The sequence below is a fragment of the Neovison vison genome, chromosome 3 (assembly GCF_020171115.1).
Source record: "Neovison vison isolate M4711 chromosome 3, ASM_NN_V1, whole genome shotgun sequence".
Taxonomy (NCBI): domain Eukaryota; kingdom Metazoa; phylum Chordata; class Mammalia; order Carnivora; family Mustelidae; genus Neogale; species Neogale vison.
In genome coordinates, this window is record NC_058093.1 from 154,566,130 (window position 1) to 154,589,591 (window position 23,462).

The following is a 23,462-nucleotide window of genomic DNA, read 5'->3' on the forward strand; positions in this document are numbered from 1 at the left end:
GTAGCAGCCAAAAACTTTTCTTCTTCAAGTACATGTACTAAATTTGGGTATACTTCTGGCATCTTGCAAAATATTTTTATATATCAATTCTACCATTAACATGTTAGCTAAACTCTCTACCTCTTGCTCTGAGCATTATTACTATTATCTGTGAATGTTTTGCTCCACCTTTAGGTCACTGTTGGAAATAGAAAACGATGAGGTGCACAGAATGACTCCAGGTGTGGCCATGAAGTCCCAGGTGAACAGTGACGTACTGGGATGTGGTGTAACTGCTCTTTAGTACAACGGACACTTTCATATTTCACTTAATCAGGTATGTGACCCTGACAAAGCACCTTAATGTTTCTAAGCCTCACTTTCTAAACTGCAAAATAGGTCATTACTGTTAATTACCTTGTAAGACAGAAGTAAGAGACAATACATTTAATATTTAGCACAGTACCAGATACACAGTCTGGTACACAATGTCTGTCATTGTAACTATTTCCAAATAAGCTATAGATGAGTGTGTCAAGCAAAATAACTAAAAAACCTCAATTAAATCAAGAATGATTACATCCATAGCCTTGTCCCATTTTGGAAGCTATGACCCCTGAGGAAAAAAAACATTTTAGTCTGAATGTAAAGCCAAAGATATCTAATATCTATTTAATAAGATAAATTAAGCTACTTAATATCTAATAGCCAGGTCTTTTAAAGGTGTTTACAAATGTTTATCTTAAATACTTCAAATACCACTTTAAAAAAAAATTGTTAAATACTAAACTCTGTTCAAAAATAAATATTAACTGCCATCTTAAAGATGTTTAAAATATACTGAATTGGTATTTATATCCCTTATACCTGAGACCACAACTGCCAGGAATTAGTAAAATTAAATATTAAAGGGATAAGCAATCTTATTATTTGCAACTCTTTCCAGGCATTGTTCTTACAATGAAAAACTAAATAATACATTAAGTTGGAAATTCTATACAACTTTGAAAATGAGAAAGAACTTCAGGTCTGCCAAGGCCAAGTAATTAAAAAAAAGTCCAAATGTAAGGCAATACTGATACCAAATTTAAGTAAAATTCATAGACACTGGTGCTATTTTCACACAACAGTAAAGAAAACTAGGCTGAAAATGATCGGCAGTAGAGAGCAGACATTGTACTACATCTAGGACATGGAGTTCATAGATAAAGAAAAAGAACAGTTTATATATGAATATGCATATTAACAAGCTTCCCAGGTTTTAAATACTATCATCACCCAGTTATGGAATAAGTGGCTATTATCAGTGCAACCACTGCACTGAAAACCAGTTTTCCATGTATCCATATCAGCTCCTTGTCTTTTTTTTTTTTTTTTTAACTTATACCAGGTTTAAAATGTTCTGTTCAAATTGGGGGAACTGACGGAAGTCTCATAAGAACTTTTTAAACAAATGTTTATCTATCTACTATAGTAAATGACAGCTAGGAGGTGAGGGGAGAAAGAATTACAATTAGATATAGAGAGCAAGGGACCCGCAGAGAATTGGAAAAGGGTGTTGTTTCCCCAAAAACAACAAGTAGAAGCTTAGTGAAATGGTTCCTCTAGCTCACACCGGGGCTACCTCCAAGGCATCCATCTGGCACGCATCTGGTAAGAAGTTACTAGTGAGGCTTTTACCCCACCTATTCACATCAAAAGGGCTCAGGTAAGTGTGTAATGAAATTATTTGTTCACTTAGCTTTCTGCCCCAAACTAAACTCTTCCTGAACCAATAAGAGTCTTACAATCAAGAACCTCGCTTTATTTATTTTTGTAGAGCACTGAAACCTAGAATAATGCCGACCAAGCAAAAGCACCCAGTGTGACTAGTTTGTATGTATTTAACCGATGATATCTCAATTTCACATTTACAGCTTAGACAACTTTTATAAACATTGTTAATACAAGAAATTTCCTTCTAGAAACCAGAGAGTTCTTGCGGGAAGTTGTTTTGTTTTAAAATTTTTGTATCTTTGTTTCCATGAACACCTACAAAAATTAACAGAGGCTGAATCTGGATCACCTAGATCCTTGCTACTTAGTACTATACTGTAATTTCACTGTTTTTGATTGGGTTGGTATTACACAGCAAGGCTACTTCAATTGTTTCAGGCTAATAGTAATAAAAGCAGAAGTGGTTGGTTATATCCTGAAAGTACATGACACCATCCTGAACAAAGGTTATAAAGTAGTTCAAGAAGAGAAAAGCTGTTTAAGCATATTCACAGGGGACACAATATTAACAGCATCCTGACCTCAAACTCACACTATACTATCTTCACCATATTCGCCCTCCAAATGACAATTTAGTTTCAGCATTACTTCATCCGTCACAATAATGTCGCTGGATTACATCTTGCTAGTCTATAACATGATTTAATTTATAAATCTGTTTTTACCTTATAGTTATAGAAGAATAGATGCATAAGAAGTTAATATCAGGTTTTATGTTGTACATAGTTTAAATTATAAAATGTAATTATCAACACAATGGGTTTGTGTCTTACTCACGACTGAAAAACACTGTTTCTGAATTCCAAAATGTGCTTCAGAGGTCCCCAACCACAAATAAACTTGATTTTTGGAGAAATCCATAGACTTCACCAAAATCCCAAGGGAAGTCCATGATTCCAAAAAGATAAGAAACTACTTTTAGAGTAAGGAGTTTGATAATTGTAGGACTTACTGGGAAAGCTTCATCTCCTAATCCTTTGAAGTTCAAAGGAGTATGCTATCATTGAATTTTCCATGATTTGGTAAAAAGTCCCTGATCAACTTCTGTTAAGGATTTCACTGCCTTCAACTACACATGTATCCTCTGTTCCGCTAATCTAAGCTCTTCATTTTGTGCTTTACTCTCACTGAATTCCCATTTGTCTTCTACAATTTGTTGGACAAATACCATTCTACCCTTCAAGACTTAAAGAGATGAGAAACTTATGATATTATAGGTACAGATAAAGTTTCCTTGGTTTTATTTAATTATTTAAATAATGTCTTGTTTTGGGGTACCTGAGTGGCTCAGTCGGTTAAGAGGCCGACTGCTGGTGTGGTCTCAGGTCTCAGGTCATGATCTCAGGGTCATGGGATCCCGCCCCCTGCTGGGCTCCTTGCTTAGAGGGGAGTCTGCTTGAGGGATTTCTCTCCCTCTGCCCCTCCCCCAATCTGCACATGCTCTCTCTCTGAAATAAATGAATCTTTAAAAAAAAATGTTTTGTTACCAATATAATTTCTAATGATACTCAGCACTTGAGCAGATAACTTATCTGACCTAACTTTGATTCAAAACTGATTTTTAAAAATAAATCATGCTACCCTAATATCAAACTGTATTAGCCATCACACAAGGCTTACTTAATGGGATCCATCTCTTAATAGGAAACCTAACCACTTTTCTCCATTTCACTACAGGCATTACTGGAACGCCAATGTCAGCTCTGCGTCACTGCTTGCAAATGGAGAGTATCCTTCTTAGAAGAAAACTCTCAAAGAACAGGATTACTGCTTAATTATATGGCATAAAAGATTCAGTATCTAACAATGAAACCATTATTATGCTTTGCAAGTTCAAAGAGTCATGTATTCTGAGAAGAGGCTATTAATGTTTTAAGGAAATTCATCCTCGCTGGTACCAAAGGGAATGGCTCTTTCAAACTTAATGTCTAAAATGAAACTTGTAATGATTTTAAAAACGCACTTCATGAAATTAAAAAAAAATGTTTAATTAAGAAGTTCAGAAAGTATGGATTTACTCAAATCTATTAACAAATCTATTAATCTTAAACAGTCAAGAATTAAAGTGTACATAAAACAAACTGAATGTTGATTGTAATTACCTCCTTTTGTCCCTGACTTGCAATACAAAGGGAGTAAGAGGTGCTAATTAAGTTTCCTTGTGACATTAACTTATTTCTAAAATTGTGGTTCAAAGCCTTTGTAGTTCTTGGATTAAAGAGAACAGATACTGCTGAAATGAACAGTATTTCATAGGAAAGCTTTTTTTAAATTTCCCTTTTGTCTATCCAATAATTACAAGCAACCAATCTCAAAATTGTACTTATTTCATTTTTTTACACCTCTGCTTAATCCTTCTACCTGACTCTCTTCTGTTCCCCACAATCCAAACTCTATTTTTGAAAACCCTACACAATACTCAAATTGAAATATTCTTCCCTGCCACTCTACTTATATATTGTTTCTCACTCTTCAGTATCTACCTGACATTTTACTATTTTTCCACAAAATGCCTTTATTTCTTACATGAATGTTGTATTTTTCTTATGTGAATGTCTTAGCATGAAACCCAGGAAAAAAAGAAGGTGGTGAACCACCAACCACTTGCTGATGCAATGGAAGCTATATTTTTGGAATTAAAAATACTCCCTAAGCTACACTCCCAATACTCCTACTTAATAGTTAGTTAAGCTCTTATAATATCCTTAGTTAGAGCTATTTTCACTTACAGTTAAAAGCACAGTAGTAATGAAATATTTTTCAGTTTTTCAGTTTTTGAGTAATGAAGAACAGTAAGACATACCTAAGTACAGATCAGTACAGACATTCCAATTATCTGCTAAGTATTTCCTATAATTTTTTTCGCATTCAACTGTTAAGATCTTAGGTTTCTTATGAATAGGGACGAAATTAAGCTAACTAATGAAAAGGGGGCCAAACAGTAAAGAAAAAACAATTTTTAAATGCTACGTATTTTCATTTTCCCTGTAGTCATTAAAGTATTAAAGTCAATAAAGGTTTCTCAACAAATTCTCAGACCCTACCATATGTACTGAATGAGAAACTGAGCCTAAGGCTCAGCAATCTGTAATTTAACTTGCTCTCTAGGTGATACTGATACAAGCCAAAGCTTGAGGACTTCTGACCTACTTTATCCTGACTAATGCAACTCTCAAGTGCAGGTAAGTCACTAGAGAGGGGACACTGGCTAGGAGAATTACCTCAGTGAATTAAAATTCATATTCAATACTAATGGTTACAGTTTCCCTGTGTTGTATAACCCCATTACTTTAAAAATTGACACATTTTTATGTTCAAGGGGTTACTAAAAAATGTACTAACTTTTTATTAATCTAATTTATGGTTGCTAGTCTATGGTAGAATTTGAATGCTTTAAAGTACAATTTAACCCTGTCCAAAATCATTCATTACAAAAGAAAACAAATGCAGTGTCTACCCAACTTTAAGAACTATATCACCTAATAAGAAAACTTAAAAAAAAAAAAAAGGAATATCTTAATCTACAGTTTTACTTCAACTGAATTAAGCTTTGTCGTGTTAAAGGTGATACAAAAGGAGGTAGACTGATTTGTCTCCACAATGTGACCTTCAACCAATCTACCACAGGTAACCTGTGTTACCTGCAAAGGCATTGCTTATTTCAGCTTCTGGGTATTTTTACTGGAATGTGTGCTTTTTTCCACTTATATCCCATAGAAACCCAACACATTCTTCATGACTCAGTCTAAGTTACTTTCTCCATGAAGCCCCTTAAGCACAAAGAGTATAACACTTTATCACTCTTTATTACTTCTAATGAGAAGAAACAATGACCTTCTAAAATAAACTTATGCAAACAAGCAAACAAACAAATAAAAAGAAAAACAGGACCCTTTACAACAATCATTAACATTTTCCCTATGACAGGTTTCAGTAAACATAAGAAGGCTGACTTCCTGATACTGAATATTCAAGAACCTTTCAAAAACTCAGATTTTAAACAATGTCTAAAAGAAAACTATTCACATGAATGTAAGTCCTTCTCATTATCTAACCATCTAAAGTAATGATTAATAAAGACTATAAAAGTATTTATAGATTAAAAGGGGGTGGTCTCATGCACCTGGTTCTCTTTTGCATACATGAACTGAGAAAAAAACAATCAAATTGGTAAACAACAAATACTATGCCCATAGTCTATAGAAAAATAAGTGTAGGCTGGAAACAGATTATCCTAGAAAACCTAAGGATGGTTAAAAATACATGAAAAACTTACTTCATTTATTCCTTTTAAAAGCATTTACTGGGTGCCTACTAAATGCATAAAACGTTTTATGCCCCCTTCTCTCAAGTCCCAGAGAATAAATAAGCACATTAAGAAAGTAAGTCTATATAGATTTAGATTTTACAGTATATTTTATCTACCAAACTAATTAACTTAAATACAAATAGCTTAGGAAGCGCCACCATTTGAATAGTTAACAAAATTCTTTCTAGGTAAGACTTTGAACTACTGTGTTATGCCCCATGGGGAAGAAAAAAAAACAAAACACAGAATCAAACATGTTTCTTTTCAAAATATCAAGATTTACCTTAAAACACAGAAAGAATAAGATAAAATCAATGGTCAAATTGGCTGTTTCTCTTTTATAAACCTTCCAATACTGGGGCACCTGGGTTGTTCAGTCTCTTAAGTGTCCAACTCTTAATTTCGACTCAAGTCATAAACTCAGGGTCCTGAGATCAAGCCCCACATCAGGCTCCATGCTGGGCATGGAATCTGCTTAAGATTCTCTGTCCCTCCCTCCCTTTGCCCACACCCCTCTCAAAAGTAAACAAATAAAACAAGTAAATAAACAAATAATAAACAAGTAAATAAACAAATAAACCTTCCTATACTACCAAAATAAAAAGCCAGTCAAAACATAATTTAAAAGGCAGTAACCTTAAAAGAGTTTGGATTTTATGATGGGGAAAAAGGAATTTTTGAGGTTTTTTTTTTTAATGTCTAAATTTATGACTCCAAATAAAAGCTTCATAAGCCAAAAAGGAAAATATTCTTATTTCCTGGTAGTGAAACAAACAAAACCATAACAGTTAGCCAGCCATGAAGGAATGTTTACTGTAAGCTCCAGACACACAAAAACTCTACCACATTATCTTACTCAACCCTCACACTACCACCAAAGAGAGGTTCTGTTATCTGCACATTCAGAAAAGTGACTGAGTCACAGATGTAAGTAACTTACCCAAAGTAACCCAATGGTGGAGGGACAATTTAAACCCAAAGACTTTTACTTTAGAGCCTGAATATTAACTCCTATGTGAGAATGTTCCTCAGAATTAAAAAAGAAAGTAAGTCAATTTCATATAAAATTAAAGAATGATAAAGAAGAAAAGTGCCCAATTAGGCTAACAATGACTTTCTTAACTTCAAGCTTTCTGACAAAAGATTCATAGTATTTATTACTCTGAAGTGCTGAGACAGACAAAAAGCCACCAACTCCTCTCACTACACAAAACGACAACTCCAGATTGGATGAGCCATCCTTGGGACCTACAAAGAACTTTTCCATTTACTACAGACACCAAGTTCCTTGTTCCACTTGTGAATGTTTTTCAGTTACTTAAATACTAATATTAAAAGTTAATCCTATTATAAAGTCTGTATATCATAAAGAACAAAGTTTTTCAGTTATACTGGTCTTCTTTTTTCCCCTCAAATTTTAGAAAATTAAAAAGCAAAAAACTAAACAAAACAAAAAAAAACTTTCCCAAGAGCTGAGATAAACTCATATTATGTTCTATTTGAGCCCTGCCACAATTGAATTACCCTGGATAAACTTCTGAAAGCTTCTTCAAAGGACACCAACTCTGAAAAAAACTTTTTCAATTCCATTGTAGAGCCTAAATTTTTAATTTCTTGCCCAGAAAATGCTATATCGCTGGATTAATAAGTGAAACACCATTCACTCCAAATTTGCTTCAGGCAAACAATGTTCTAAGGGACCACATGGCAATACACTGACAAAGGAATTTCCAGACTTTCACTTCTAGGGTGGACACACATCGCCCTCTGCTGGACAAGCTAAGGATACTTCAACTATGCAAAAGTATCCACAAACCAATAAATACAGTCAAAAAAAAAAAAAAAAAAACTTCTGGGAAATCTGGAATCGAGACTCACATTTTGCATTTTTGCACATTATTGTATAAATTTTACAATTCTTTCTATGTTGTGAAACACTTTCCTCCACACACTTCTAAAGTTACCAGTCTGACCTTTTTGTGTGTCATCTAAATTTATAGGTAGAAGTGTGTTGGGGGTAAATCCCTAAGAGATCCCCAGTAAAATGAAATTTAGCGGTCTTCTTCCTCTCTGTTCCATCTGTCTTACCGGGGAACTAGAAATAGATCAACCAGTGGAACTGTGATTACCATTTCAAACCACTTTCATCCCAAAGAAGAGACATAGACACTATATCTATTCAGGCTGGTAAATCAGAGGACAGAAGGTATTTTATTTTGAAGAATGAGAGAAATGTTATTTGTCATTAAAAAACAATTTTTTTTCTCCTCCAAGACTGAGATTGTAGGGTTATAGAAGAGAATCTCAAATTTTAACATGTCATAGTCTGTGTTGAAGGCATAAGGGATCTAAAACAAACGAGGGAAGGGCTTCATGATATTTGAGGCATTTTAACTACAAGTACTGAAGTGTACTTCCTGCAATGAACCACATTCAAAATTCACTTTCAACATATAATAGTTGTCTAAACTATACAAAGTCTAATTACAACATATATGTAATTAATATAACTTAATACCTCTTTGAAATACGGACTTTCAGTAAAAAATGCATATAAACACAAAAAAACTCAAAATAAATCATAAATTCTTAGAAGTCACAGAATGCATTTTATTTTCATTTGTCTTGACATATTTGGTATTTCCTTACATAATATCATTCAAACTGAACTTGAAAATTAAAAACTTTATGCTAGTAAGACTTAACATGATAACTGTATGATATAAATGGATGCAATAACTAAAGACGAGTTAAGAAAAAATAACTGAAAGAAATGCTGTTTCTTAAGAAATAGTGTGTGTCTCTCATCTAGCACATGGTAGGTTAAGGTTTGGATTTTTAAAGCCAAAGTTGGAGCACCCTCTAGTGGAAAACTGGTGACAAGATGCTTAAAACCTGATTCTGAAATTTTTATACTTCTAATTCCATTAAAACAAGTAACCATGATAAGTAACTGATCACAGAAGTATATTAAATTGACTCCGCTTTCCTGATCTTATTCCTAAAATATCCCTATCAAAATATACACACACACAGAGCAGTTCTCAAAGTTCAAAAGAAAGAGGTCTATTATTTAACAATTTCCACATGAAGAGACAACATATGTGAAAATAACATTATAAACGTAATGCTACTCTATACAGCAGATAATTCCAATGTAATTATCAAATGATTACAACACAAAAACAAATGGAATCACTCTGGCACTCTGATTCTTATGGTTAAAAGATTTAACTGAAAAAGGCAGTTAAGGGACAACACGACAACTTTTTCCAACTTACAGTTCTCTCCAAATACACTGCAATATTTTATAAATATCCTTTGCTAAATTGGCAAATTTGGCAAGAACCTCTATGACATTCCTTAGTCCTGGTTAGTAAAACTGCCTGGCCTTGACAGAGACATGGTTTCCACATGCAATTTCTTTTTTCTTCTTTTTCTTTGTTTAAAATAATTTATTTGAGAGAGAGAGGATGAGAGAGACAGAGCATGAGGGGCAGAGGGGCAAGCAGACTCCCTGGTGAGCAGGGAGCCCGATGAGGAACTCAATCCTGGGACTTAACCCACTGAGCCACCCAGGTGCCCCCCCACATGCAGTCTCTACCATAGAGAATTTTTCAAACTAAGCAAAACTAAATATATGAAATTCCAGATGATGAAAATTAATAGGGTTAGTCGCATATAATAATTAGACTAATTTGATGTATGAAGCTACATTTGATGTGCTAAATTCTTGGTATCACATTTTGAAGGAATACTAACAAAACGGAAAATGTTCTTACCAAAGAGACCATTTTAAGAGTAATTTAAAATCTATTTTCTGTGGAAAGTTTGAGGAACTTGAATTATTTAGCCCAGGAAGAAAAGACTACACAGAGAGTGCAATATTTACTCATTCATTAAGTCAACAGTGATTTATCAATCACTTTAGCTAGGTGTTGTTCAAGGCTCTGCAGGTACAGGAGCAAACCAGATGGACAAGGTCCCTGCTCTCATGGAACCTGCGTCCTGAATAGGAGATGATGATAAGAAGTCAACAAGGCCCACAAAGACCTTGATTTATGCCTATTCTGTTCCTTTTGGTATCCCCAGTACCTAGAACAATACCTGACACACAGGAGGTGCTCAGTAAATATTTGCTGAATTATACAAAAAGAAGGGCTTTGGCTAGTGGTTAAGTGCTTCAAAGAAAACAAAACTATAATAGAGTAATGGAGAAGGGCAGTGTGCAGCTATCCACCTTTTCAGATCAGACAGTTAAAATGGCTCTTCTTAGGAGATGCCCCCGGAATTTAGGCTTACTAACCAAAGATGGACTTGAAATGATTTGAGAGAAGAGCTTTCCAGAGAGAAAAACAACAGGGGCATTTGCCTGAGGCAGGAATAGTCTGACATTCACTCATTCAACCTGGTCAGTATGGGGAAGCCACAAATTTACCACAGTGAAGAGCTCAGATTCTATTCAGATAGTTTGGGCAAAAGGCATTGGTGGCTTCAAATGGGGTCAAGGCAGTGGAAATGAAGAGAGTGGGTAACTTAATGATCCATTTTGGAGAAGAGTAGACATGATCTGCTAATATGTTTAATAATGAGATGATGCCAAGAGTAAAATTAAAAATGACTCTCAAGCCTGGGGCTTAAACAACTGGGTGGATGATGCTACAAATTCCTGAGACAGAAAAAATGAAGTGAGGAGCAGGTACTATTATGCAGGTAATGGAGGAAGGGAACAACTTTTACAACTGGCCACCTAACTGGGATGTCAAGTAAGTGGTTGGATATTTCAGGCTAAAGCTTCATGAAATGGACTGAAGTACAGAGCTGTAAATTTGGAAGTTGTGTGCTTAGAGATGGTGTTAAAGCCACGGGCTCAAGAGTTAACAGAAAGAGAGGGATTAGAATGATTATTCCATGGAACTCCAAGGGGAAAAGCAAAAAATTAAAGATAAGGGTTAATGTGAGTTAAGTACGGTTTGTAAGTAAGAGAAAGAACATTTTGACACTCTAACTAGAGCTTTACGGTAAGAGACTCAACTGCATGCATACATTATGGGCCTTCTACCCAAGGAGGCATTTTTAGAAGTAAGGGTTAGATGACCACCTGTTATTACTAAAATGATTCTTAAAAGGGATGAGAGTTTCCTTCAAACGTTATCATATAAACGAACTTTTAAGACATATATGATTTATTTCCACTTATGTAACTTGTTTTGTTACTAAGCAGATTCCACAGTAAAAATCACTGGCATATAAAATGTATGTATGTGCTAGTAGCCACTAGTTGTTACCTGTTTTTGTTAGCAAAAGGTTATCCAGATGTCTGTCTCCAACTCCAAGTATGTATGTAATCACACAATATCCAGCTGCAAAGTAACAGTTCAAAACAAAAAATAGTGAAAAACACATGCAAACCAGGTTAAAACACACAAATGAATATAAAAGCAGTCTTTGTTACTTTAATTTCTATTTGAGGACTACTTTTTGATACCTCACCTAAATTCACAAATATGGCATCTTCTTTGATTCTATGAAGAGTTTATCACTTGAAACTCAATATAAATTACTATTTGCATGAGAAATAACATCCTGTAGAATTTTGTCAAATTACAAAAGTCACTTGTATCAAAAGTTAATTCAGGCTTCAGCAGCCTTAATTATAACATGATTCTCCCACTTCTCATTTCAAATTGGACACATATTACAGTTGACAGCGAAAAAGAAGTATCTACAGAAATACACATAATGAAATCAATCATCCCACTACCCTATTATCTATAAGATAACAAAAGTAAATGCAGGGTTTAAAAGGAAAATCTTTAGAGAAACAATTGTGTCAGCAGATAGAAAAACAACAGAATTCATGTGAGTGGTAACAGCACTTAAGAAGTTCAAAGCATAATCCTCTTAAGTACTCAGAAAAATTACATGAGCAGAGCCAGGGACAAAGTCACTCACTGACTCTAGCTTTATTCTTTTATCTTTCTCTTCTAAAAAGTCTGGAAACCTGTCATGTGTTGAAAATGCTCAAACAAAATAAAGCAAATAACACCTTTTTGAAGGTTATTTTCTTCCATTCTATTGCCTGAGAAGATATACAACTGGCAAACATACAAATGACTATACCAGTATCTACGAAAACATATTTATCTCAGTTAGTATGTAGAAAAAAGACTGGACCACCTGTTAATGACTAAATTAATTTTACTGGGTTAATCTTTAATTATTAATTAACTAATCACAGTTACAACTTATGGAAGGTTACTTAGGTACGCACACTACATCCATCATCTCTAACCCTTACAATGATGCCAGTGAAGTACACTACCATCCAAATGAAAACACCTGAGGCTCCAGAACTTAACAAGATTGCGCAAGGTCACTAGGCTGGAATTTATTCTAAAGTTCTTGCTCAGGCCACTTCCACACTATAAAGCCCATGTTCCCCAAAATGGCTATTTAGATGGGTGTAATACTCCCCAAGATATTTAAACTCAAGTTTATTTGTTCAGAATAACTAACCATGTTCTACAGATAAAATTCTATAGTATATGTATTTGAAACTATATCCATATGTACAGAATGTAGGAAAACATACTATCATTCAAAAAATGCTTCTACTAACACTTTTCACTTAACTGTAACAAAATCAGTTACTCTCAAAATAGAGCCTGCGGGGGGGGAAAAAAAAATAGAGCCTGCAGTGTGACAGGACCTAGTCATTCGCCCATGCACTGTCCTCTCTATGCTTCTTCCTTAACACAAAACCAGGATGTGGGGGGTGAGACTATGCCTAGGTAACAGAATGTGTTTCCCAGCCTCGCCTGCACTTAGGCATGCCCAGGGAACTAAGTAAATGTAGCTCTGTGATGAGTGTTTTCAAAGACGGAGCAGACTGAGTCAAGGAGTGGGCCTTTTAGGCTTTTTCTCCAGGTTAGCTAGACCGCAAACCTGATGACTGTGTTGGCAAAAGTGTTGGCAAAAGTCATTTAGGACATAGGGAAAAGGCCAAGAGAATCACAAAAACCTTGGCTGGCCCTAACATCTATAAGCAGCTGAAACAACCACAGTGGCTGACATCTGGGATTCCTACAAAAGACTAATGACCTGTGTGTATAAACCACTACAGATTATGTGAACTTCAGCTGAATTCAACCACTGACACACTGAGTGATCCACTGAGGAACTTGAGGGTCACTGACTTAAAGGATGAGCAAATATAGCTTGATGGCCAAAGTTGGACCCCTGTTTTTATAGTTTATAAATAAAGCTTACTGGAAGTCAGCTACACCCAGTCACATATTTCTTTCTTTCTTCCTTTTTTTTTTTTAAGACTTAATTTATTTGACAGAGAGAGATCACAAGTGGACAGAGAGACAAGCAGAGAGAGAGTGGAGGAAGCAGGCTCCCTGCAGAGCAGAGAGCCCGATGTGGGACTCGATCCCAGGACCCTGAGATCATGACCTCAGCTGAAGGCGGAGGCTTGACCCATTGAGCCACCCAGGTACCCCGCATATTTCTTGAGCACCACAATGGCCTGGTCGAATGGCTGCACCAGAGACCACGTGGCCTGAATCTGGGCTACAGTATTTTCTACATGGAGGGCTTGTGAGAAAAAGTGGTCTGACTCTTGATCTGCAGAGCAGCTTATCAAAACATGAGACACAGACTGGAAGCATCACCCTCACCTAGAAGCTTGATAAAAACACAGATGCTTAGGACACACTTCAGTCTTGCTGCATCAGAATTTCTAGAAGCAGTGGCCATACACAAGAGAAGTTTGTTAAACACAAGAGAAGGTTGGAAAGCCCTCTCTAGTGCTTTAATGTACATAAGAATCTCCTGGGAATCCTATTAAAATGAAGATTCCAATCAAAACATGAGGGGCCAAGCACTGGGATTCACCAACACAAACACGCTTCCAGACGAAGCCGAAGCTGCTGGTCTGCAGCTTGGACGTGCAGCAGCGGCACGCTCTAACACTGCTGCCAAATGTGCAATTCCGCAAGTGACTACTGGCTCCCCAGAGAACACCCAGTAAGTGACTTACCCAGGGATTCTGAGTCTGGTATTCAAAAAGAGAACTTATAAGCACTGAGTACACTGAGCTCTCTAAGATGTGAGCCACTTGGAAATCTGGTTTGTCGCTCAATACTTGTGAAGGATACAAACTCCTACTGATAATGTGCTTACAAGGACAACTGAACCGCAATTTTCAAAAAGTACATCACTATGTACCAATGCACTTGAGCTACTGTTTGGTACAACGTCCTTTTTTGTTAATTATAAATTAGCTTTGCCACTACTTTGTTTCAAATTGTTTAGCTGTCCCTACAGAGTAGTAACGATTCATACGTGCAGCAACAGTACTTTTGACCTAAAAGTTTTTACGTAACTTGACATGCCATAAATTTTGCCTGTCTCTATTGATAGGGCAAGATGTTTTGATACACTACTATCACTGCATTTGCTTTCACAATAACATTTCGTTGTTATTACTGGATTATTTTCTAGTGGAAACGGGAAATGTATGGAAAAGCACCTTAAACCCTGCTTCAGTGGGCTGGGGCCATAAATGTTTTCGATGGATATTTTTTTAGGTCAAGTGAGATACCGTATGATCTTCCCTCTTTCACATTTATATACATGGTGGGGGTGTGAATTGAGAGTGTTCCAATAATTCAAACTGTCAATGCTTAAGAGAAAGAATACATCCTGAAAAAGACATTTGAATTAAGAGTGGGATGATCTCCAGAAATTTTTAGGACACAGATAATAGATTCAGAACACCTAGGATGGCACAGTGTAGATCAAGGGATTTTTAGAGGAACTGAAGCTATTCTTTAACTTCAGTGGAAATACTATACCCGTCCAAGAGAATCTTGTCCAAAGGATGCTGTCCATTAGTATTACGACCCCATGTGAAATGTATTCAAATTAGTTTTTAATACAACTTTGATTTAAAGTAAAATACAGAGAAATATTAGACAACTAAGCAATAATTTCCCTTTACTTAGTAAAGATATGTGTGTGAGAGTAAGTAGCGTTCTCACATTTACTAGCATGATATAGACTTGACACCTTGCATAATCCAGAAATGTCACCCTAACTATTATTACTTTCTTCTTACAGTCTGCCCACGACCCAAAACTTTACTTTCTAAAATGAAAGTTACACATACATCTATATGATAGTGTCCAATAACCAGATTCTAGTACAAAGTAGCTAACAACTTATTAATCACTAACTCCTCTAATGAAAAATTAAAGTAATGACTTTCAACCTCTGATGTAACCAAACTTTGGAATGCTACCAAACTCACTGAAACACAAATGATGATTCTGTAACACAGCAAGATACATATGAAACAGAAGGCTACTCAAAATAAGATGAAGAGAAGACCTACCATCAATCAATTATCAGGGAAGGAATAAATGTGTAACACTGGGGAAAAAAGAGAGGAACAAGATCCAATTTGAATTTAAGTGTCCAAGAGGTATAATTTAAATTGCTATTTTTTTTTAAATGAAAAAGCCAGTCATATTTTCATTAGGTCTTGGGAAAAAATAGAACACTATATAAAAGGTACAACACTCTGACATGTATCCGCAATATACTGTTCTAGTAATTTTACTAAAATTTTCAAATTTTAGTCAATATTTATAGATGACATGTGTGTATATATATTTCAACTAGAAAAAGTTAGCATTCTTTATCAAACAGATTTATGATGTAAAAAAGTTTACAGTAACTATCTAAAAGTTCAGTAAGACACAAGGTAATTGTTGGAAGGCATGTGAAATATCTCATGTAACAAGATACTGAGAACTGGATAAAGATAAAGAGAGAGGGGCGCCTGGATGGCTCAGTGGGTTAAAGCCTCTGCCTTTGGCTCAGGTCATGGTCTCAGGGTCCTGGGATCGAGCCCTGCATCAGGCTTTCTGCTCAGCTTACCACTCCCCCTCTGCCTGCTTGTTCTCTGCCAACTAAATAAATAAATAAAATCTTTCAAAAAAAAAAAAAAGAGAGAGAGAGAGAGACACATTCTTTTTTTTTTTTTTTTTAAAGATTTTATTTATTCATTTGACAGACAGAGATCACAAGCAGGCAGAGAGGCAGGCAGAGAGAGAGGAAAGGAAGCAGGCTCCCCGCCAAGCAGAGAGCCGGACGTGGGGCTCGATCCCAGGACCCTGGGATCATGACCTGAGCCAAAGGCAGAGGTTTCAACCCACTGAGCCACATATTCTTTAACATACTTTTCATTCAAGGTAGGAACTACAGCCCCTCCCTTTGGGTCCAGGCAGGCTCTGTGACTTTTCAGTCCAGGCCTTCAGAAACCAACAATTTCTACTTCCTGTCTCTTAGAGTTCCTCTTGGAACCCAGTTCTGAGAAGCCCAAGCCACAGTGAGGCCATGTACAGGAGATCTGATCGGCAAGGCTTGTTATAAAAGACAGTATGATCTGTCATGTGAGTAATCTTAGATGTCCAGCCTGTCTTTAGATAATATGTAATTTTTTCAGAAAACAGAAAACAGAACTGAAGGTCTGAAAAAACAGGAAAGAAAAGAAAGAGGAAAAGGAAAGAAAAGAATGAAAGCAGGGAAGGTAGGAGAGAAAGATAAGAAAAATCCAGAGTGGGAGAGCAAAGGTAAATAAAAAGAAAGAATACATTTTCTCTGGAATGTTTTGATTTTTTTTAGTTCTTAAATCTACACTGTATGTGGTCATTTTTACGGGTAAACACAGTTACATGTAACATGTTATATTCCTTCAGTAAAAGTAAGATCAAAACCGTAAAGGATTTTAATATACATACATATTTTATTTTGGTGCTTCTAAAGTTCCCAGGAATATTACATTTTCTTTATACTTCTAAGCCAAACCTACAACATCAAGTATAAATTTGGGGAGAAATTATGTTGTCTAAAATAATCTAGAGTACTACTTCACAGAAACATTGTGAAAAATACTTTAAAAATGCCATGTATAAGAAACAGTTTACAAGACATAAAATGACATGAAACTTTAAATGTAATTGTTACATGTCTATTAAACCCCTTACTTGCTTCCCCCTAACTTAAGGATAGGTATAAACAGGAACATAACCATAAAATTTTAATAAAATAAGAATGACTTGTTATATACCATATCCCATCCAGGGCTCAAATCTAGTATCAACTCCTTTATTAACCCTCCCTAAAACAATCCAGTTACTAAAAACAAACAAAAAAACAAAAAAACCTCTTCAGAAAATCTTGAAAAAATCCTCTAGAATATAAACTTCATGAGGATAGGTAGGCATAAATGATCAAAACATATGAATTAATCTCTATGGCATTCTACCACTTACTTATTTCCAGGAAGGCACCATAAAATAAAATATCTTGAGAGGCATCCTTCTAACACAGCTCTTGAGATTTATCTAAACCATAATTATTGCTGAGATTTTTCCCACAGTCTACTAACTGCAGTTAAGCAAACACAGGGAAAATCTAGGGGAAAATTAACAGCTTCCAGGAAGAGATAACTTGTAATTTTAGCACAGTTAACCCATTAAAGACTAAATAGACTTTACACCTTGTTACTACTATTATGTCAAAACATTAATGACTTCTTTTATCAGGATTTTGTATCTTTTAATCATCTTCTTATAGAGAATTTTAATCTGCCGTGATCGAAATGTCTACATCCTCCCAAAGTTCACACAATGAAATCCTAATGCCTAGTGTGATGGTATTAGGAGGTGCTGACCATCCTAAAAACTCAAAAACGAGAGCCCACAGAGCTCCCTATCCCATTCTGCCAGATGAAAATACAACAAAAAGTCTTCCATCCCAAAAAGGCCCTCTCCTGACCATGCTGTATACCCTATCCTGGACTTCCAGCCTATAAGCCAACCTCTGGTATTTTGTTATAGCAGCCCACAAGGACTAAGATAAAATCCTACAAAGTGCTAAATGTAAATGTGTATGAATACGGCAACATTGGGATAGCCTAGTTCCTTGACTCCAACGTACCAATAGAAAGCAGAGTTTGAAAAACTTACCACAGCTTTTAACATATGTGTCCATAACTTCAGCACTAATGCCATTTGGCCCATTCTCACTTGGTGCGTACTTTCTAAAGAAGTTCTGAAAAGATAAAATTTACATGTTTACAAATTCAGTATAATCCTTAAGCAAATCAGACATTCTGAAATTATAAGAAATGACCAAATGTGTAATCTAAAGCTTAGTCAGTAATTATGAAATGTGGACTTTAGAAAGTGTACTCCAAGAATTAGTCTTATTAATATGCTTACAGACAGTTAAGATTAAAAAAAAAAAGTATGCTGCTACTTTCATATCTTAGGGAAAACATTACATAAAATTAAATAAATTTACTGCTATTTCTTTATAGTCAATTTATCCAATTCTTTTACCTTTCTTCCAAATGTAAAAAATGAGGGTTTTCTGGTACCATATATTCCCCTTAAAATGAACTTGAGTTATTAAAATTATCTTTTAAGTATAACTTCTGTCAGCATTAAAAAACCTCCAGTTATAAAACAAGTAAGGGGATGTAAAGTACATCACAGGAAATATGGTCAATAATATTGTTAATAACTTGGTGACAGATGGTGATTAGACACATGGTGACCATTTCATAATTATATATTGCTAATCACTGTGCTATACACCTCAAAGCAAGATGATAGTGTTAATGTGAAATATATGCCAATAAAAAAAGCTCAGTAAAATTACACCCAAATTTGTAAATTAATTAGAATGCAAGTGCTAATTCTTACAGAAAATTAACGGAAAGATAAATATAAGAGAGATGTGAACTGAACAAAAGAATTACAGGGAACAATAAATGCACTAGAGTGTCGAAAGAGTCTGGAATCAATGTGGAAAACAGTGTTTTGCTTTGTTTCTGACTACCAACTGGAACTATTCCCTTACTTATTAAATGTTGAAGAAAAACAGTATATATTATTTGAAAACACAAGTAACATAATGCTAAAAAAAATTTATCCTATGTTTCAGCTTTTCTGAAAGTCCTTTGACAAAGGACTATGTCTTGAATATATAAAGAATTCCTATACATCAATAAAAACACAAATAACCCAACAGTAAAATGAACAAAAGATGTAAATAAGCATGTCACAGAAGAAATAAATGACCTATACATATATATATTAAGTGCTCAACCTTGTGGCTAATTAGGGAAATGCAAATGAAAACAAAAATAAAATACTAAAATTCAGAAGTCTGACAATACAAAAAAAATTTAAAAATTAAAAAAAAATAAAAGTTTAACAATACCAAGATTAGGCAAAGATGTATAGCAACGAGAAATGGAACATTTTTTTCCAAAAACAACCATTTTGGAAGATAGCTTTTAATTATCTACTGAAGTTGAACATGAGAATAACCCATGACTTGGCAAAACTACTTACAGAGATCAGATATGAAAACCAAGAATCAATATACAAACTACCACTGGCCTTATTTTATTAAATAATAATTGCACAAGGCAACATAATAACTGACAATTTTATTAAACAATTACTTCAGTTAGAAACTATATTAAAGATCTACCTATACTTCACATCATCTTCAAAACAATCCTAGAGGTAGGTACTATTAATTATAACCCAAATTTTACAGATGAAGAAACTGAGACCTGAAGGGTATGTTAGGGGTTCAAGGCCTCCTACATGTGTTACATGGAGTCACAGACTCAACATATGGTTGGTACCACAACTGACACTTAACACACACAGTAGATCCATCACAGGACAAGTACACATGCAAAGTCTGGAGAAACCCACGTGTAAGCCTCCTGACTCTCTTCTGTGAGGGGATACACATCATATTTATTACTTTTCTTCAACAATTAAAAAAAAAAAAGCAATAATATGGGTGCAATATTTCTCTCCAGGAAAGCCTACTGGAGACATTACTCAAGGTTTTTATTGGGAGCTGGTCATATAGGTACCCTCTGTCTAGCAACTGCCAAAATTCTAGAAGGAAAGCAAGTTGTTTGCTATAAATCACATAACACAAACAGTCTAGGCACACTGAACTACTCTTATCAGTTAGGGAACAGAGGAACAACACACTGAAACCAAGTTCACAGATACCAGTCAAAGGCTACCCTGGCAAGTGGGCTTTTCCAATGATAAGACCCTCAAGTCGGCTATATTAACTCTTCTTTGCACAAAGGGTTAAGAAGCCACTCAAGGTTTACAGTTGAAAAGCTGCATGGCCAAACTCCAACCCCAGGCAGTTCCATGATTTGAGCACAAACTTTTTTCCTTTTTTTTTTTTCCCATTTCCTCCCCACCCTACCTCCTCTCCAGTAACCATCTGTTTGTTCTCTATAGTTAGGAATATTTTTTTGTCTTTTTTTTCCTTTGTTCATTTGTTTTGTCTCTTGAGTTCTACATATGAATGATCATTATCATATGGTATTTGTCTTTCTCTGACTGGCTTATTTTACCTATCATTATACTTTTTTTTTTCCATTATACTTTTCTAGATCCATCTACGTTGTTGCAAATGGCAAGATGTCATTCTTTTTTACGGTGGAATAATATTCCATTGTGTATGGTGTGTGTGTGTGTGTGTGTGTACGCGTGTGTGTGTATTCCACCTCCTTTTTACCCATTCATCTATTGATAGACACTTGGGCTACTGCCATAAATTTAGCTACTGTAAATAAAGCTGCAATAAACAAAGGGGTATATATACCTCTTCCCTTCAATTTAGTGTTTTCATTTTTTAGTTAAACACCCAGTAGTGGGATTATTGGATCGTAGGATAGTTCTACTTTTAATTTTTTGAGTAACCTCCATACTGTCTGCCACAATAGCTCTACCACTTTGCAATCTCACCAACAGTGTACTAGGGTTCTGTTTTCTCTAACTCCTTGCCAAGACTTGTTACTTGAGTCTGATTTTAGTCATTCTGATGGTGTGCAGTGGTATCTCACTGTGGTTTTGGTTTGTATTTTTCTGATGACGAATGATGTTGAGCATCTTTTCATGTATCTATTGGTCATTTGGATATTGTCTTTGGAGAAGTGTCTGTTCATGTCTTCTGCCCATGTTTTAATTGGATTGTCTGATTTTGGGGGTATTGAGTTGTGTAAGTTCTTTATATATTTTGGATTATTAACCCTTTATCAGATATGTCATTTGCCAAAATCTTCTGGTTGTCACTTAGTTTTGTTACTTCATAGCTGTTACTATGAAGAAGCTTTTTGTTTTGATGTAATCCCAACAGTTTATTTTTGCTTTAGTTTCCCTTGCCTCAGGAGATGGCTCTAAAAGGATGCTGCTATAGCTGATGTCAGAGAAATTAGTGCCTGTACTTTCCTGTAGGATTTTTATGGTTTCAGGTCTCACATTTAAGTCCTTAAACCATTTTGAGTTTATTTTTGTATGTGGTGTAGGGAGTGGCCCATTTTCATTCTTTTGCATGTAGCTGTCCAGTTCTCCCAACACCATTTGTTAAAGAGACTTTTTCCCATTGCAAATTCTTGCCTCTTTTGTCAAAGATTAATTGACCACATAATCGTGGGTTTATTTCTTTGGTTTCTATTCTGTTCCATTAATCAATGTATATTTTTGTGCCAGTACCATACTGTTTTGATTACTACAGCTTTGTAATATAATTTAAGGTCTGGAATTATGATACCTCTAGTTCTGTTTTTCTTCTTCAAGACTGCTTTGTCTATTTAAGATCTTTTGTGGTGCCACAGAAATTTTAGAATTGTTTGTTCTTGTTCTGTGAAAAATGCTGTTGGTATTTTGGTAGGGATTGCATTAAGTGTGCATACAGCTTGGATAGTATAAACATTTTTACAATATTTTTTCTTTCAATCTGAACATGGATTGTCTTTCCATTCCTTGTGTCATCTTCAATTTACTTTACCAGTGTTTTATAGGTCTTTTTTAACTCTTTTATTCCTAGGTCTTTTATTTTATTATTTCTGGTACAATTTTAAGTGAAATTGTTTTCCTAATTTCTCTTTCTGCTGCTTCATTATCAGTGTATAGGAATGCAAAAGATTTCTGCAAATTGATTTTGCATCCTGTAACTTTACTGAATTCATTTATCAGTTCTAGGAAGCTATTATCTCTCATGAACATAGATGCAAAACTCCTTAAAAAATATTAGCAAACTGAATTCAAGAATACATTAGAGGGCACCTGGGTGGTTCAGTTGGTTAAGCAACTGCCTCCAGCTCAGGTCATGATCCTGGAGTCCCGGGATCGAGTCCCACATCGGGCTCCCTGCTTTGCAGGGGTCTGCTTCTCCCTCTGACCCTCTCCCCTCCCATGCTCTCTCTCTCACTCTCTCTCTAATAAATAAATAAAATCTTAAAAACACACACACACACACACATTAGAAAAATCATGCACCATAATCAAGTGGATTTATTCCTGGGATGCAAGGGTGGTTCAATATTCACAAACTGATCAACATGATATGTCATATCAGTAAGAGAAAGGATGAAAATCCTATGATCATTTGAAAAGATGCACAAAAAGATTTGACAAAGTACAACATTCATTCATGATAAAAACCCTCAACAATGTGGGTTTAGAAGGAACAAATCTCAACATATAAAGACCATATGTGAAAAAAAACATAGCTCACATCATACTCAGTGGGGAAAAACTGACAGTCTTTTTCCTAAGGTCAGAAGTAAGACAAGGATGTCCACTCTCACCACCCCTGTTCAAATAGTACTGGGAGTCCTAGCCACGGCAGTTATACAACAAAAAGAAATAAAAGGCATCTGAATTGGTAACAAAGAAGTAAAACTTTCACTATTTACTATATATTTGGGAGACCTTAAGGACTTCAGTAAGCCTGAGCTTTTAACCACTGCATGTGACTGTTCCCTAAACCAAAGAAGAATAAGCACTTGCTTTGCCAAGAAATCAGAGTAATGCTTTTCTGCATATCTAAACTCCATACTGAATTACTGTGACATGTTAAACTAAGAAAGACAAAAACACACTGTAACAATTATCCTGTCAAGTCCTTCTCATATTATCTTTCATCTCAGGTATATCAGGTTTTCTGTGCAAACTACATATTTTTCCCACTGGAAAAAAGAAAAATTGTATTTAAAAAACAACCAAAATAAACTATTGAGATGTGATAAGAAGTAATCCGTGTATTTAAAGTGTAAAAAATTTCAAAGACACACGTGTCATGATTCTAGAAACTGCTTACCTTTTCTTACATTAAAGGATAGCAATGAGGCTGGAGGGTCATTTTTTTTTTATTAATTATTTTTATTAACATATAATGTATTACTTGCCCCAGGGGTACATGTCCATGAATTGTCAGGCTTACACATTTCACAGCACTCACCATATCACATACCTTCCCCAAT

At 35.3% G+C, this 23,462-nt stretch overlaps 1 protein-coding gene across 1 annotated transcript in view; it reads right to left on the reverse strand.

Annotated features, from left to right (window-relative positions):
• Positions 1-23,462, reverse strand: part of PIK3C3 (phosphatidylinositol 3-kinase catalytic subunit type 3) — a 143,412-nt gene that overhangs the window by 27,370 nt on the left and 92,580 nt on the right. The window contains exons 20-21 of the mRNA XM_044243073.1: positions 18,109-18,193; positions 11,353-11,427 (exon numbers count right to left, since the gene is read on the reverse strand). Coding sequence (XP_044099008.1) covers positions 11,353-11,427; positions 18,109-18,193 — 160 coding nt within the window. The remainder of the gene's footprint in view (positions 1-11,352; positions 11,428-18,108; positions 18,194-23,462) is intronic.